This window comes from Nesoenas mayeri (genome assembly GCF_963082525.1).
Source record: "Nesoenas mayeri genome assembly, chromosome: Z".
NCBI lineage: Eukaryota > Metazoa > Chordata > Aves > Columbiformes > Columbidae > Nesoenas > Nesoenas mayeri.
This window is the reverse complement of record NC_137542.1, coordinates 2,053,087-2,070,935: the sequence shown is the minus strand read 5'-3', so window position 1 is coordinate 2,070,935 and position 17,849 is coordinate 2,053,087. Positions and strand designations below refer to the sequence as shown.

Below are 17,849 nucleotides of genomic sequence, written 5' to 3'. Positions count from 1 at the left end.
CATTTCTTTCTTTCTTAACAATTATTTAAATGACAGTCCTTAGGACGGCGAAATTTAGAGATGCAGTAAAGCTGCTTGTCTGAATCCACTTTGAAGTAATAATGCTAGTGGGTCTGAAATCCAGATCTACGAGCTAATCTCTAGTTTTGCCTTCAAACGGAATTCAGTTACAAAGAGCTTGGAAAGATTTTGCGTCTATTCAAGAGGCACAAAATCTTTAATTTTCTGAGGAGCAAAAACTCCCCAAGAAACTTCATATAGCTCCTTAGGTTTTGCTTAGCATACGTGATAAAACATTGATTGTCGCAGTTTGGTGACCCATGAAATTTGGGGGTTAGTTTTCTCTTCAGACCAGAGCATATAATTATGCAAATAAAGAGCTGTCACTGATCTAGTGAAATACTCACAAACACATGCAATCCGAAATGGAACAGAAAAGTGAAAATTTGTGGTATTATGACGGTACAATGATAAATGACATCTCCTTCCAAGTTATTCGAGAAGTACATTTTTCACACTTTGTCGAGTACGTCAACATAATGCGGGGACACACACACACTCACACACACACATATACACATATATACGTCCCTGCGAGATCCAGATAACCACGGATGCGTGCACAGACACACACGCATCCCTCAACTCTGTAAGATGTCGCTCTACCCGGGTGTGCGATGGATGTACATACACATTCTTGGCAGGTTATTTTTGGTTTGGCTGACTGGAGAACGGTGCAATATGTGGCTCCACGCAGTTTTAGATGTGACACTTTTCATTTGTACTTTTGAATGAAATTCCTAGGCGAGGCGGGGTGGGGGGGAAACAACAACAACAACAATCCAACGATTAGTGATGTTTCTCGGGGACAGAGGAAAAATGCGCATTCGCATGAAAAGCAGCAGCATCTTTGGGCTGAGTTCGGGGAGAATCACACCCCTGCAAGCAGCATATAGTGCACAATGCAGATGAGGTGTTTCTTTTCTTGTTTCCCCCCCCTATATTTTATTTCTCCCCACTGTGCTTGGGGGTCCGCTGGGTGTTTTCTTGGCGGAACATTTTTTTCTGCCCCCGCTTCTTGGCGAGCAAACACCGCTCTCGTTGGCCCATGGCTACAACGTGGATTTTGGGCTCACGCAAGGGTGTGCGAAAGTTTTCGGGTGGGCCATGAGCCTTTGGGTAGTGAGGAACTGCAGGATTCTCATGTAGACCCTATCCTAGGGTACTTTTTTTTGGTGTGTGCGTCACTTTGGGGCTCCCACTCTGGATGTCAGGGTGTCGCGGAGTTTCCTCGTGGTGAAATCGGGAGCGGGTTGATGTGCTAAAGACATCACGGCGTGAGGGATCGGCGGCGTCCAGCTTTAAAAACATCCCCCCGACTCGATTAAATTAACACCGACCCCTCCTAAGTGCGCCTTAGGGATGCCGCTGTCACCTTTCCAGGGGACACGGACGGGATGCTCTCACGCCCTCTGTTCCCGTTCCCCCGGGGTGATCTTTGCTACGGTCCCCACTTTCCGCGCATCCTCCGCTGGCAGGGGTGGAGATACCGCCCCCCACCCCCAAATATCCTTCTCCGCGAAGAACCAGTCAAGCCCCCCTCGCAGGGGTAGCTAAAGGGGAGAAGGGCGGCGGGGTGCGCTGTCCTACGCGGTTCCCCGCGGAACTGGGGCGTCGGGAAGCCTGCGCTTGTCCTGGAAGCGGGTGGGGGGGCCGGCAAGCCTTAGGCTCACACCTTACCCTCCCTAACCCGGGCGGGGTCTTGTTTGCAAACACTTTGCCCCCTCCCTCCGCCCCCGCGTATCCCCACGCTGCCCACGAGGGACCGCGGAGCTCGGCGCAGGGACACGAAGAGCACAGAAGAATAGCAAAAAGCATCTTTATTTTTTGTTCAGTGCAAGCGGAGAAATATCAGTGGCGAGGACCCCCCCGCTCTGCTTTTACAGATCCCCTACAGGAGCGAGCCGGGCTAGTTGAGGAAAAAAAGCATTAGAAAAAAGGGCAGTCGTTACAGTAGAAATTTTTGTACACTTGGTTTCTTATCGACACTTGAAACAAAATAGATCAGTTTAATAAAATAGACACTCAAAAATAGATCCGTTCCCGCAACATCTGGCACCCCGGAGAACCCCATTTCGCCTCCCTAGAGACGGAAACGGGGTGGGGGGGGCACACACACAAACCTCCTACGGCTGTGGGAAGAAGCACAGAAACCCAAAATACGCGGTGTAAACCCCCTCCTGCACCCCCTAAACACACGGGGGTCGCGGGGCTGGGGTGGACACAGGCCCGGGGAGGGGGGGAACCGGCTGCAGACCAACTCCTCTCCACCCCGCCCCCAGCAACAGGTTCACCCGCCGGGGGGATGCTCGGAAATGGGAGAGGTTAAATGCAGCGGGGAGGTGGGGGGAAGGGAATTCCTATTGCCGGTAGTCCCAGGCAGGGATGCGAGCGCTCCGCGGGTGCGGAGAGCCCCCCAAATTGAGGGTTTCCGCCCCAAAGGGTCGGATAGTGATGCGGTGGAGGGGGGGATCCCCACGCTCCGACATTACCTTGTTTTAACGCTTCCCCCTCCTATTCCCGGCCTCAAGGGATAGGAAACATTACACAGGGGTGTGGGGGGTGGGATCGGGGGGTCCCAAATCCACGTGTTTTGAGTTTTGCCTCCTCGGCACTAACAGCATCAGAGGCGAGGCGGGCGCGGCCACTGAAGAAAAGATCACTTTAATTTAGCATCATCAACACTAAAAAGAGCTTAATTAGCGCGCTCGCTCGCCGGGCACGCTATCAGGCACGTCTTGTCGCTTATCAGATGTTTTAGCGGAGAAAAGCTGCCTGTGGATACAGCGGCATCCCCGGCCTCCCCGCCCCCCACGTGGCGTGGGGTTCCCACGCAGGGTCTCCCTCCCGCGCCCCTCACCCCCCAGCGCCGGGGATGAACCCGTTTGCTCAGGGAAAAAGGGAATAACCACGGGATGGCAAAGTCATTACAAATCTGGTGTATGAAAACGGAAGCATCTTTGCATTTACAAATAAACAGGAAAATGTGCAATGTGTGCCTTTACTTTTTGTTTTTGTTTTTTTTTTTTTTAATATTTCACAGTGTGACACAGCCAGTTAATGAATAGGCATTTTTTTTCTTTAAAAGTGGAGCTTTCAAAAGGAAGAGAAAATCTACAGATAATGCCATTGATCTGGCAGGAGGAGAAAATCTCTACAACAAAGGGGCTTGCCTATAAATCTGGACCAAACTTCTTGGACCCTCCTACCAGCAGAAAATGAAAGAGCCAAGAGTTGATCCCACTTGGTCCCAGAGAAAAAGAAGGGTGTAAACCCACAGGCTGGTTTAGCACTTCTGAGTTTAGAAGCGTCTTTTGAAAAAACAAGAAAAAACAACAAAAAAAAGAGAGTAATTCCTGTTTTGTTGTGTCTTAAAATAGAAGGAAGCAGCAAAAAATCCTGCAGGCAATAGGACCACGACGGAGCTGTTAAATTCTGGCATCAGCTTGGTGCAGGGCTATGTCAGGGCAATTAGAGCTGCACCATGCTGCACTGTGCAGTACCACTGTCAGCCTTAATCTGCGCACTGATGGGCAGCACGAAATCCAAGTTACAGCCCACAGGAAGCACAACCAGTGAACCCATATTGCTTTGACAGTTGCACTCATCTAGAAATAATGCAAAACGCTATTTAGATGTATACATCACGACCCTGTGCTCTAGGAAGAAAACAATCTAATGAGGGGCTGGGAGACGGCTTGCAGAAAACAAGCAGCGAAGAGGTTGGTGTTGGTGCTGTGTTTTTTTTTCCTTTTTTGCGTTTTTTTAATTCTTCCTCCCCTCCTTTCACAATTCTTCGTATTTTATCCTGTTGGAACGGCGCGTTGGTGTTGGTTTCACTGAGCTGTTCTTGGCCTCCATGGCTTCGCTGAAGAACTTGAAAATAGATGGAAAACTCTTCCAGGAAGTTAGTTCATGCCGTTCTGTACCTGCAAAAACACAAAGGAGACAGTTTGATCGGGGGTCGTTCTGCTGCTGCCGGACACGTTTTGTTGATGCAAAGCTGGGGAATACACAGAACTGATGGCGGTTGGTCTGAGGGGAGCACAGGGGGGCTTGGGGCACACACACGTATGTACACACACATGTATGTACACACACATGTATGTACACACACACAGCTACATAGATCCCAGATCGCAAACGCATCTCAGGCCTGGCAAAGTGAGACCTCAAAGCACCCTGTTAGGTAAAGCTTTGCTGAAGCACCTGACCTTGTCCTACCTAACTTGGAAAAAGAAGCGTCTACTTTCCAAGGCTGCTGTACTTTGCTCTATTTCATTTTACATCGCTTTTAGCCTCACGCATGCATTTTTAACCAGCAGAGAACACCTGACCTGAACAACAACCGATGCATCACAAGGCATCCTTCGTTCACTCTTTCCCAACAAGCCCATACATGATATTTATGCAGTAAAGTGAGCCTTTCCTGCTTATCCCTTCCCTCTGTGTACAGATTTCTTTTTGTTGTTGGGTGCTTCTATTGTTTTACAAGTGTTTCCTTCCACACATGACGCATTCGCTTTATTTAAACAAAAAAAACCCCACAACAACCCTCAAAACAAAACCAAGATGATGGAAATAGGGAACCAAGAGCTATGAAAGAGTTGGGACGTCTTTCTGGGTAACCCAATTACATGGAGATGCTGCCTGGAAGTCTCAGGATCCTGGGCCTCTGTTTGATACTTTAACATTGTTAATGATAATTCTTTAGTCTGTAATAGTAGGTCATTGCTATGGTTACTCTACAATGGTGCAACACTTTGCTTTCCCCTTCAGCTATTCGCTGAGACCCGGTAACCACATTTGTTGCCTAGCAACAGTTTTGTGACAGTATCACAATCTGGGGGTGACAACAATGAAGGACACGGTGGCCGTGGCCTGCCCGGTGGAGAGAGATGCCACGTGGGGCAGCCGGTGGTCCCCGCAGGACGTGGGGTGGCTGGTGGTCCCCAGAGATGCGGGTTGGCTGCCCTGGTGGGATGCTCTGGCATGGCAACACCCGCACATCCACATTCGCATCCCTGCTGGGACCGTCATCCCCTGTGTACCCATCCTTGGTGGCTCCACGCATGCTGTCCCCTCCAAAAGTGTTAGATGGAGGTGCCACTCATCACATCTTCCTCCCCGGTTCACTCGTAGGCAGCCATCAGACAAGCTCCTCCAAAAAAGAGAAAGAGCTCTCGACAGAAAGACACCACTTCCCACACAAAGAGACGTTTTTGTACAAAGAGGATCCACGTCATGTGCACACAGATTCTCCCCCACCCTCCGCAGTCGTTGCATGGAGACAATTCATCACATCTTACACAAATCTCCTAGAGGCGCCTTCTATACAAACACTTCCCACCTGCAAATTCACCCATCCTTCCGCAGACCCTCTTCGCTGTGAGTCTGTCACGTCTTGCAGGTGGTTTTCAGTGCAGAACACCTGCCCCATCCCCTACGAGAGCCACCCCACAGCCACACTTGCCAAGGCTTGTTCTCACAGAATCCCAGGATGTCAGGGGTTGGAAGGGACCTGGAAAGCTCATCCAGTGCAATCCCCCCATGGAGCAGGAACACCCAGATGAGGTTACACAGGAAGGTGTCCAGGCGGGTTGGAATGTCTGCACAGAAGGAGACTCCACAACTCCCTGGGCAGCCTGGGCCAGGCTCTGCCACCCTCACCCCAAACAAGTTTCTTTTCGAATTTAAGTGAAACCTCCTGTGTTCCAGTTTGCACCCATTGTGCCCCTTGTCCTGTCACTGGTTGTCACCAGCAGAGCCTGGCTCCATCCTCCTGACACTGCCCCTTTCCATCTTGATCCCCAGGAATGAGTCCCCCCTCAGTGTCCTCTTGTCCAGCTCCAGAGCCCCAGCTCCCTCAGCCTTTCCTCACACGGGAGATGCTCCACTCCCTGCAGCATCTTGGTGGCTGCGCTGGACTCTCTGCAGCAGTTCCCTGTCCTGCTGGAACTGAGGGGCCCAGAACGGGACACAAGATTCCAGGTGTGGTCTCCCCAGGGCAGAGCAGAGGGGCAGGAGAACCCCTCTGACCTACTGACCACCCCCCTTCTAATCTGCTCCAGGTACCATTGGCTTCCTGGCCACAAGGGCCCAGTGCTGGCTCCTGCTCATCCTGCTGTCCCCAGGACACCCATGTTCCTTTCCCCTACACTGTTCTCCACCTCAGGGTCATCCCCCATGCAGAGATGTCCTACCACATTAGGAGGATGAAGCTCTCAGCACAACCCCTGGACCAACAGACCTGTCCCTCAGGTCATGGCATGGCTGGACATGCTACGGTTGCATTCACACCAGCAAAGACGTCACCTACCAAAGCCGGTTTTATGGAGGAATGGGCTGCCCTAGCACACCCCAAGGACACTCCTGCGCAGGTCGGTCTCTTCACACAGGTGTCACAGCGTGCGGTGACATCATGTTGAGCCCCCAAGAGGCAAAACATCTCCCTGTGAGGGTTTCTGGCCCCTGCAAGTGCTCTTCCCACACAAACATGTCCCTGCCACTGCTGCCTGTCTGCATCCGTCTCCTCCTGTCTCCATCGTATTCATCCTCATTAATATCCACTGGATTAAATTAGATGAAAATAGAGGCTGTGAACATGATGCTTTTTCCTCCCCCCCCTCCTCCTTTCTTTTTTATCAACAACCTTTCTCCTGTGTGAAAGGGCCATGCAGAAACAAAAAAAAAGACAAAACAATAAGTTTCCTGAAGCCTCCCCGTCCCTTTCTCCATCCTGCCTTCTCCTATGCACCCTCCTCGTGTCCTCAGGAGAGATCAGGCTTACATTCACTGGTGTAACTGAAACTGATTAACCTACAGCTTTCCTGTAGCAACCCCTCTCAACCCACCCCTCTCTGAAAACAATTCATGCTTTGAGTCCAGAGGGACTCTATGATTCAGCGGTCTAAAGCAATTCTAACACTCCCTATTTTCCCCTTCCTAGTAACAATCTTACTGACAGATGAACAATTTCCCTGGTGATAAAATCACTACAATGGCTATTTAGTTTCCAGGATTATGACGATTCTTTGCTTGATTAATATTGCAATAAGAAAAGCTTGCCAAGTATCTGCCTTGGCCCTTTATAGTCATTTAAAGGTCAAATTTTGTCCTTATGAATTCACATTCAACTACTGCTAAAGGGAGAATCCTAAAAATTTAACAGTGCACAGACTGTGCATTTATGATTTATATACCAGAGGTTTGGAGAATTAGACAGAAGCAAGAGGACTTAAGTCCTAAGGGCGATGATAGATTTGGCCATAAGGTTTTCGCCAGAGGAAAAATATCATTGACGGCTACAATTTCAATTGTGTATTTAGTAGCAGACAAATCTAAATTAAATTCATGAGCAGCCATTTATTTTTTGATAGAAGGAATCACTTGTGAGAGTCAGATAATAAGCTGTTGCACTAAAGCCAAGGTCCTCTAAGGTTTTTACACACCTAGCACTCCCTAATTTCAAGGGCCGTGACGATAAACTGCAGGATCCAATATACCATATTAAGCGATGAGTTGTCACACAATGTGTAGTTATTTCAGACATTAATTCTTTGACAAATCTTAGGAGCATGTTGCAACAGAAAGACATATAAAAACTGTTGAGTGTGGGAGACAGCTAGAACATCCTAAAATATGCTAAGGCTACAGTCGCAAGAGAGAAAATAATATCAATCCCCCTGCTCCCAGGACCACAAAATGAGAGAAATGCCATTTAAGCAGAGCAACTGCCCAGTTGCTAATGTAGAATGAGTTAGGGAGGACTGGATGTCTATTTTAACATGTACAGAACATCATTGGAAAGGAGCTCCAAAGAGAAGGTGTATCCAACAATGCACGAGGTGAAATGAATAATTGCTGCAAAACAGTGACCAAGTTTCAGAATCAATTTACCCACCACCACACAGAGATATTGACAGAAAGAAATAAGGAAGACTTGCCAATATAGTTGTTGATACAAAAAGATCAGTTAAGGGAATAGTTGCAAAAATTTGATATACAAATCATCGGGTCTGGATGACATGCATCTGAGGGTCCTCAGGGAATCAGTTAATGAACTTACTGAACTACTGGCAATTATTTCTGAGAATTCATGCACAGGCACCAGAGGAGGGAGGTGGAGGTTGGAAGAAAAACAATGCTAAGTTGAGAAAAGGAGGATTATTTGAAACTACCACAAGTAAAACATACCTTTGAACAACAGTAAAGTAAGACATCAATATTTTAAAAAATCGCAAGTGCTTTTAGGGCAACAGGAGCTTTAGAACAGAACAGGCTCAGATTTGACAAGAACAGCTGAAAACCAAACTTGACCACTTTACTGAACCACAAAAATCACCAGGCGAGAGATTTATCAATTTCTGTGTCATTCTGCATAAGCCACTCTGACAACTTAGGGGTGGTGGGAACCTGGGGAATCACTTATAACGGGTTATGACCTTCACTGCTCTACTGGGCTGCAGTCACCCCCAGCTCCTGTTTGCAAATGATTTGCTTTACTCCATCTGAGGACACCTCACAATACTTGAGATTTATGGTAAAGCAGCTCTCAGCTGTGCGGTGCCATGCCTGTGCTGGCTCTAGATGCAAGCATCATCTCCACCAGTGTCCACCATGAACATGGCACCTCTGCAGCCTGGGTCCAGACTCAGCATCTCAACTCAGCTCAGCTCAACTCAACTCAACTCAACTCAACTCAACTCAACTCTACTCAGTTCAGCTCTCAGCTCTCAACTCAACCCAACTCAACTCTCAGCTCAAAACAACTCAACTCTCAACTCTCAACTCAACCTCATCTCATCTCATCTCATCTCATCGCATCGCATCGCATCTCATCTCATCTCATATCATATCATCTCATCTCATCTCATCTCATCTCATCTCAATCTCATCTCAATCTCAATCTCAACCTCATCATCTCATCACCATTCCTCACTGTGTTGCAGTTTGGGACTCTTCTTTCTGTAATGACTACCATGAGTCTGGAACAGCATCATGGTTCATCAGGCTCACTGTGTTTCAGCTTAAGAAAGGCAAAACTCTGCATCTGTGAAACAATGTATGGTCTCTCAGACTGTCCTGGAAATGGGCACTGGTGAACTTCTTCAGAAGTGGCTACAGCATTTGAGAAGACAAAGAAGAAGTAATGATATGGGGTTGAAAATATACCTATAAAGTCCCAGAGGGATCTGTATTAGGGCTCAAGTCTTTTAAATGTGATTATTAGTGATCTGAAAGAATAATGAGAGAATTTACTGGTTAATTAGATTAATTAGCAGATGATATATTGAATAGGACATAATGCAAACATAAGAAGGGACAGAGAAATAATAATAAGGGCAGCCTAAATGGGCAGGAAAAATAAGGAAGAGGAAAAGCAAAAAAATGAATCTGGGATTGGGGTGGCCGTGAAATGCAACCAGGTGAACGATCCCAGTGGCCACTTGCACATGTGTGTGCAAACGTGTTTTCACTGCCTCCCCTTTCCACTTGCACTCAGGACAAGCAGCTCAGCAAGACCGACTGAATTCCTTCGTGTGCACCCGTGGAGGGAAGGAGCTCTGCAATCCTCGTAAATTCGCTCTTGCTGAGCGATTACCAGCTGTGCGGGACAAAGGTGCCCTCCTACGGCGTCTGCCCACCGCCACGGACAAAAGCCTCCTCCTGCCGTGCTCAGAGGATGCTCGGCACAATGGTGACCCCCCGCTGCGTTTACAAGATGTGTGGGACAAAGGCTTCCCATGCTGCACAGGAGCCCAGGGAGATCTTCCATATGTGCCTCCTCGCTGGAATATCTCTGCGGGGAAAAGTTCCTAGTTTGAAATGATCTCTGAAGATATTAGACCTCAGGTTTGCTTCTCTAAGCGGTGGTTTGTCTCTAAATGTGCTGGGCTTCTACAAGAATTAAGGTTGCTCCACGCAACCCATTGGGATGGAGAGCGTTGCTGCTCTTCACCAACCGTCTTGCTCAGCGGAGGGTTTGCAATTGAATTCTGCCCCCGTGGTTGCGGTCCACACCGAGATGCTGTCGTGCTGCAAAAGATTAATGCTGGTTCGGGGCAGGACACTAGCTTTTCAGTCGTGCCCCCAAACATGGGCAGAGGTTGCTTTAATACTTAGGGTTTAAGGTACAACAATACAGAAGGCCTTAAGTTTCCTTAAAACTTGACTTTAATGCTTCAAAGGATGAAATGCAGATTTTTCGGGGGTATTTGCACAAATAGGAGCACTTTAAAATGTACAAAATGTGTTTTACCCTTATTTCCATAGCTCCGAGAAGCAACACAATTCATGCTTCCATTACAAATGAATGAACAAACAAGCCAGTCCGTTCTGACCTGGGAACGTGGGTGTGATATGCCTTTCAGAAAGGATTTTTCCTCCTAAAAGTTGTGACTCAATGGAAATTTCTTTCTTTCTTTCTCATGTTACACATTAAAATCTTCATATAAGGATTTAACCCTTAGGTATGCAATTCTTTAATTCTGCAACTCCGTAGTGACGTAACAATACTGTTCAAATCCCCACATCAGTGTGAGAAAAATATACTTTTTCCTCCGTTGCCTCCATCTTTCTGGATGCTATTAAATGACTTCTGTATCACACAGTTATTTCTAAAGAGAAATTTAACTTTTTTTAAATTATTATTATTATTTTAAACTTTGAGTGCATCAGATGTTATTAAGAACGACAGAACTATTTTTTAATTCATAAGGTTTCTCCATTTATGATTCCTGGATCCTATGGATCTGCACAGGAGGAAATTACCGTGTCTGTTGTGAGTGTTTTGCTCTTGCTGATATAAACCTCCAGGTCTCAAACTACCAAACAGAACAAGCTCTCAAAGCATCATCAGTAAAGCAAAGGAAAAATGAGATTAAAAAAGTATACCTTGCTTAAAATCACTAAATACTTCTGACAGGGAGGATGAGAGCATCAGGAAAAATTGGGAAGGAGTCCATTAGTTCCAGAGCTTTGAGAACTAATGACCTTAGGAGCTTCTGCATATGCACTTCTAGACATCTCAATGGTAAAGAAAGGTTAAAAGCTTAGGCAAAATTAAGAGACAAGGCATACGCCAACTAATGAAATGGATGCAGTGATTTCTGAGAGGACATTAAAAAACCCAAACAAAGCCCAAACCTTGGTGTATTTAGTTTGGCTAAGAAGTAATAGTTTTTGGAGTCATGGGCATGATAATAATCTAAAAGCAACTGCACAGGGAAATGAATTATTTGGAGGAGCCAAGAGGGAAGAAGCAGAGAAAACTGAAGAAATTAAATACAGCTTATAAAGGGGGCTTAGACAGGCAGTAAGCTGGTTTAGATGCAATATTCACCCAAGGAAAATTGTGGGAACCTTTGTGGTAATGCTAGAGAATAGCGTACACGTACTAAAGACATTTTATACTTGGTTATTATCTCCTGTGATACAGACCAGTGTTTATTTTTGTTGGACATCTATTATCTCTAATATCTCCAGTGGGATAATGGAAACAGAGCAACAAGCATCCCACCAACCTTTAACAGAGATTATCCCTGAACTCGCCTACTTGCAATCGGCTTTTTCCCACCCTTCGTTTAAAACACACAAACTACTCACAAGAAGCTATTTAAAAAGGTAAAAAAAAAAAAAAATTAATAAATTTGTCTTGCCCCGTGAGCAACAGATGCGAAGATTCACACAAAAGCTCAGTGCAAGCAAGGTTTGCAAAGTGGGAAAGAGATGGGAGGCTAACACAGCTGTCACTTTTCGCTAGTCTTCATTAAATATTAAGGGCAGTCCCATGAGCACGGGTCATTTGTTTGCTCCTCTGTGTGCTAACTGGCCGAATAAGTGAGAGCTGTAAGGTTGTTCCCTCCTGAGTGCAGGTTATCCAAAAGTCAGGTCATTTTTTGGGTCACCAGAAGTCAAGTCATTTTCTTTTGAGTATATATTAAAAAAAGGAAAATGTCAAACAGCTATAGGGACTTGCCAGTAAGAAGCAAGCAGTGCCCTGCATCCAGGACACAACTGCTCTTAATCCCAATGCAAATAGATGTACAAATACAAATTGCACAATACAAATTGCACACAACTGCATTAAAAAAAAGAAAAATAAAAAGAAAAAATGAAGGAGCCACAAACAGTTAAAAACACAGGCTGATTAAATAACATCTCAAGAGACACAACAGTTACAGGATCTCAGGCTGTTGGCTGCTCCAAATTGCTGCTCTGGGGTAAATAGTCCTGAAAAGCAAATGTGTGTCCTTGGTCCCAAAATTTCGCAGAAGGTCTTTCGCACGAATGGGCAGGATTGCGGTCAAACGGGCGATCCCCCATAGATTTGCTCTTACCTGTGCAGCGAACACTGTGAGACTGGCTGGATGTGGGCACAGGCAGAAAATACCAGATGCTGGGGCTGGATCCAGACCCCTTGAATAGTGGGAGCGCTGGGGGAGGTTTTGGGGGGCACCATTCGCATGAACACCTCTCCGAGGTGCCACCTCTTCCAGTCTTGCTTTTGGAAGGAGAAAGGGAGAGACTTGGACACCCGGCAAAGGGCAAGCATGGTGGCAGGCAGGACAGATGAGGCTGAAACAGCCCAAATTTCTATGATTCTCTCTATGATGCTATGATAAATTTGCACTGGGACCCCAGATGTCCCCAGGCAACTACAAGGTTGAAGATGCACAAATGCAGCCTTTTGAGGAGTGCCAAATAAGAGGATGTCACAACAAAATATAAGGCCCCTCCAAATTCAGGCCAAGGTGGTAGTGGGGTTGCCTCCATGAGAACCTCATGTGCAGGTATCTCTCCTAACAAACATCCGTGGTACCATCTTGCACTATGAGAGGCAGCATGGAAAACAGCCAGCTGGTGGGACACTAGACAAACTCATGTCAGGATTCCTGGGGATCCAGTTTGAAAACAGAGGACACTGACTTTGGGGCCATGCTGAAGGCAAAGCTGCTGAACGTGTGTTCCTGGTGAAACACCACACGATGCTCGGGGGATGTCACAGTATCCAACCCGTCACTGGCTGAACCAGACCTGCAGCGTGTTACTGAATGACAACCTCACTGGCAGCAATTTCAAGCGCAGAGAATGTTTGAAGGAGAGTAAGCAATTTCCTTGAAGAAGCACAGAATCCTTTAGGTTGGGAAAGACCCCGAAGATCATCAAGTCCAACCATTAACCCAACACTGCCTAGTCCACCACTATCCATGTCCCTGAGAACCTCATCTCCGTCTGTCCAGCCCTCCAGGGATGGTGACTCCAGCACTGCCCTGGGCAGCCTGTTCCAATGACCCAGAGCCCTTTGGGGAAAAAATTGTCCCCCAGATCCAACCTCAACCTCCTCTGGCGCAACTTGGGGCCGTTTCCTCTGCTCCTGACGCTTGTTCCTGGGGAGCAGAGCCCGACCCCCCTGGCTCCAAGCTCCTTTCAGGCAGTTCAGAGATCAGAAGGTCTCCCCTCAGCTCCTGTTCTCCAGCTGAACCCTCCAGGGGTCCAGTATAGATGTGCTTGATATCACACAACTACAAATTTTAAAACTCAAGTTAAAATGATGTAGCATGCAGAGAGAAGTAGCCAGGGGTTGAAATTATACTTTTATCTATATATCTCTGTATCTCTACATATTTATATCCATATCTATATATTCTGTATCTACACATCTATCTATCTATCTATCTATCTATCTATCTATCTATCTACATTTATCTATCGACATCTATCTATCCATCTATCTGTCTATCTATCTATCTACATTTATCTCTATCTATCTATCTACACCTATCTATCTGTTTATCTGTCTACATCTATCTACCTGTCTGTCTATCTCTATCTCTAGCTATCAATCATCCATCTATCTATCTATCTATCTATCTATCTATCTATCTATCTCTGTAACTACACCTTTACCTTTATTTAAAGATAAATACAATAATTCTTTACCTGTCAAATGTGAGATGGGATATTCAGGTTACATCGCACTAAGATGTTTTTGGGGTAAGAACGTACCTATGGAAGGTACGAAATCTCAACACTGGAAGTTAAGAAAAAGGTTAAAAAACCATCTCTTGGGAATATTATAGGTGTAGGTGACCTTGACCTGGAGGATGTGGACAAATCAGATAACTCCTGGAGTTTCCTCCTATCCAGCCCAGTCTTCAATAGTCTGTGACTTTATTGGCTTTCTTTAGGCAACATTGTAAACATGTAAAGTTGATTGTATTTGCAGGGTACATCATAGTAGTCCTGAAGCATTTGAGTAATATACACATTAGTGAGCTAACGAATTAGAAAAAATAAACCTTCGTAAAACTGCACTCAAGAGCATATATAAAGTATTTAGCATTTGAAAACCATCATTTTCTCAACCAGCAGAAAGGAAGATTATCTTTTACATAAAGAAGTTTTGACCTGCTCAAAACCCCACACTTCCCGAGAGAACATACATCCACGTGGCTCCTTGGGCAAGACCACTAAAAAAACCTATTTAGGCTTGGATGCTTCTACAGGTTATAAACCTGAAAAATACTAATTTACACAACATATCTTAACATGCTACAGCATCATACAAGCAGTCAGTTATGTCAATTTTCCCCCACTGCTTTCAAGTGCATGAATAATGGAGTTTTCTAAGGGTGAAATCATCATTATCAGGATTTTGCAGACTGGGAGGCTCAGCCGAGATTGGTGGTATCACCAGGAATGGACCCAAGCTCAAAGTGAACAAGCACACAGCGTTTAAAAAACCATATTTAAACACATGTAAAACGTACCACAGTAATACCCGGGAGTTAATTTAATTTGAAATACTGAAGGGTGGACTTTAAAGTCTGAGTTTATTCCAAAATATGTACTCCTTGTTGGCAAGCTCTGCTAATTTGGGAGAGCCCCAAGTAGTTTCACGGATGGCGGCAGGACTGGAGGTGTGAAAGGACTGGGCGCTCAGAAAATAGCTATTCTTAGTGATGGTGTTTTATGATTATTTGTTCCTAAATAATAACTGTGCCACCCAACATCCGGACGGAGAATTAATTATTGGAAATAATTCAGAGAACGCCGATGTCAGCTACTTCAGAGGAGAATATAATGTATCTGTAAAAGCCACCAAGCAAATGAAATTATGTAAATCGCTCGGGGAACAGCTGTACCAGCAGCGTGAGCATGAACTGACCCAGCTTTGGCACTTCCCACAAACACAGTGGCCAAGGCAATGCCATGGAGATGGCATCGTCTGCACTCAGGGCAGCTAGGAAGGGCAGCGACACTTTAGAATCCCGTGTTATGTGATAGCAGAGACATCCCATCTAATAAAAATGTGAAAAAGCCCTTAATCAACAGCAGGATAAACACAGACTTGCAATTGCAATACAGCAAATTTAAAGTAAAGCAGCTGAACACAATTTTCTCCCCTTTCAGGCAAGGAGTGGAACTTGGAGACTGGCATGGATGCTGACACAGGCAGCTGTGGAAGTAACGAGGGTCTTTCCAGGGGCGGGACTGAGCTCGCGACTAAGGAACAAACTGCAACGGGGATGAACATGCAGGGGGTATGAAGCATCACAGCAAATGCCCAGCGTTTTTACATTTCAGCAAGAATCTGAATTCAATACATACTAAGTCCTTAGTGAATAAATTAATTCTCCCTCCCAGTGGAAAATGTTTATAATCTTCTGCATAAGGAACAGTTCAAAGATTTCAAAAGGATTTCCCCCCGCCTGGAAATTTCTGCTTGGGTTATAGTGCCCTATTGTATCTGTGCAGGCAAAGGAGTCATGAGTCAACATGTACCGTCAACATGAGCTCAGATTATTTCCATAGGTACAGAAAGAGTATTCAGCAACCTGTTTCATTTTATGACCATTGCCTTTGGCTGTCCCCAAACTAACCCACTCTAACCCACTCCACCCCACCCCACCCCACCCCAACCCAACCCAACCCACCCAATCCAACCCAACCCAACCCAACTCAACCCAGCCCAACCCAACCAAACCCAGCCCAACCCACCCCAACCCAGCCCAACCCACTCCAATCCAACCCACCCCAACCCACCTCAACCCAACCCAAACAAACCCAGACCAGCCCAACCCAACCCAAGCCAACCCAAGCCAACCCAACCCAACTCAACTCAACCCAGCCCAACCAAACCGATCCAATGTGCTTTTGGCACCGTCCATCTTCTGCCTGTTCCTCTCTTGCATAGCATTCATGGAGAAGCCACAGGAAGGGCAGTTTCTCCTGATTTTCCCTCAGAGGCTAACTTTTTGGTGGCTAAGAGGAAAAAACCCAAGAAGCCAGGTGCTGTCTCTGCAATGTCAGCTTTGCTCCTGGATGAAACCCGAGCAAAACTCATCTGCACCTGGTCCTCCTCTCTTGGTGGCTGCTGCTACTGCAGGATGGTGGAAATGAGGTGAGCAAAGGGGAACGCTGAGATGCATCCACCCACCACTTTCCCACTCCCACTGGACACCTGCTCCAGGTGTCACCAGCTTCTGAAAAGGACTCAGCCCATCACATCACGATGGGTGAAACTTAATGGCCTAAGTCCATGTGATGCTGAAAAACCTGATTCAGCTGCTCACTACCCCTGAGATGTCTAAGCTCCACAGACACCTCACCTCCTGACCTTAAAGCTTAGGTCTTTTACAGCACCGCTTCTGTACACACTCAGAAACACCCTGGGCTTGACAGGGCAAATACTTTCATGGGTCTCAGGCAGATAGAGAGACCCTTCACTGTGCCCTCTTCATTCCTTTTCAAGGTTTCATTTACCCAAATCTCTTCCCACTCCATGCCTGTTTTCCTTCCACCCAGGACATCTATTTCTCCAGGACATCTGCTTCTACAGGGCATCCACTTTTGAATGCCTTCTCCCAAAACCTGCCCACCTTGCAGCTCTTCTTGAACCCTTGTCCGTCACCTGGCCCTGATACCCAGCTCTCCTGTCTTCATGGCTCACCGATTTCTGACTTTTCCTGACTTTTCTTTGACTCCGTTTCCCTAAGACCTCCTCCATCTCACTGCTACTGTGTCCATCCAGTTTCTCCTCACCAACGTCTTAATAGAATCACAGAATAGTTTGAGTTGGAAGAGACCATCAAAGCTCACCCAGCCCAACCCCCTGCCATGAGCTAGGACATCTTTCAACCAGTCCAGTTACTGGAAGCAGCCCACCAAATACATCTTCCCTCTCCACGTCTTCTTTATTAACAGGAAAAGAAGTCCCCAGTTCTGGCTTTAGTAGGTATTTAAAGAACCTGACCATGAGCTGCACCTACCACCCAGGTGTGGTGGTGAGGACATAAAAAGAGGACAAATCTGTGGAAATGCAGCAAGCCTTACCCCGAATGATAAGAGAAATGAGGAGTTGATCTTCTCGATGAGAATGATGGTTTCCTGGGAAATTTAGTGCGGTTTTGAGTGACTTAATAGAAAGTAAACGTGTCTGTGTTTGTAAAATGCCTTGGAAGATGGAGCTGGGCCACCACAATACAACCACCAAGTAACAAATGGAGCTAAAAATTCAAGTTTTGGGAGTCACTGACAGACTATGTTCATTTTGATAAAACGTTAATTCTGTGAATTAAGCATAAAAATTTTGCTGGAAAAATGAAAAAGAATTTGTGAATTTGAGGTGTGAATAACTGTGCACTTGCCATAAGTCAATTGCAGCTAACGCATACCAGATACATTTTTCTCATTTAAGTTTCATCAGCTGTGGTGTATGTATGTACATAAATACATATTTACACACAAATACACACCCTGTACACCTATACAATCCACTTACA

General features: G+C 46.1%; 1 protein-coding gene across 1 annotated transcript in view; it reads right to left on the bottom strand.

Annotated features, from left to right (window-relative positions):
* Positions 1-3,776: 3,776 nt before the first annotated feature.
* ARB2A (ARB2 cotranscriptional regulator A) overlaps positions 3,777-17,849 on the bottom strand; it is a 262,424-nt gene continuing 248,351 nt past the window's right edge. The window contains exon 11 of the mRNA XM_080362398.1: positions 3,777-3,989. Coding sequence (XP_080218524.1) covers positions 3,847-3,989 — 143 coding nt within the window. The 3' untranslated portion in view covers positions 3,777-3,846. The remainder of the gene's footprint in view (positions 3,990-17,849) is intronic.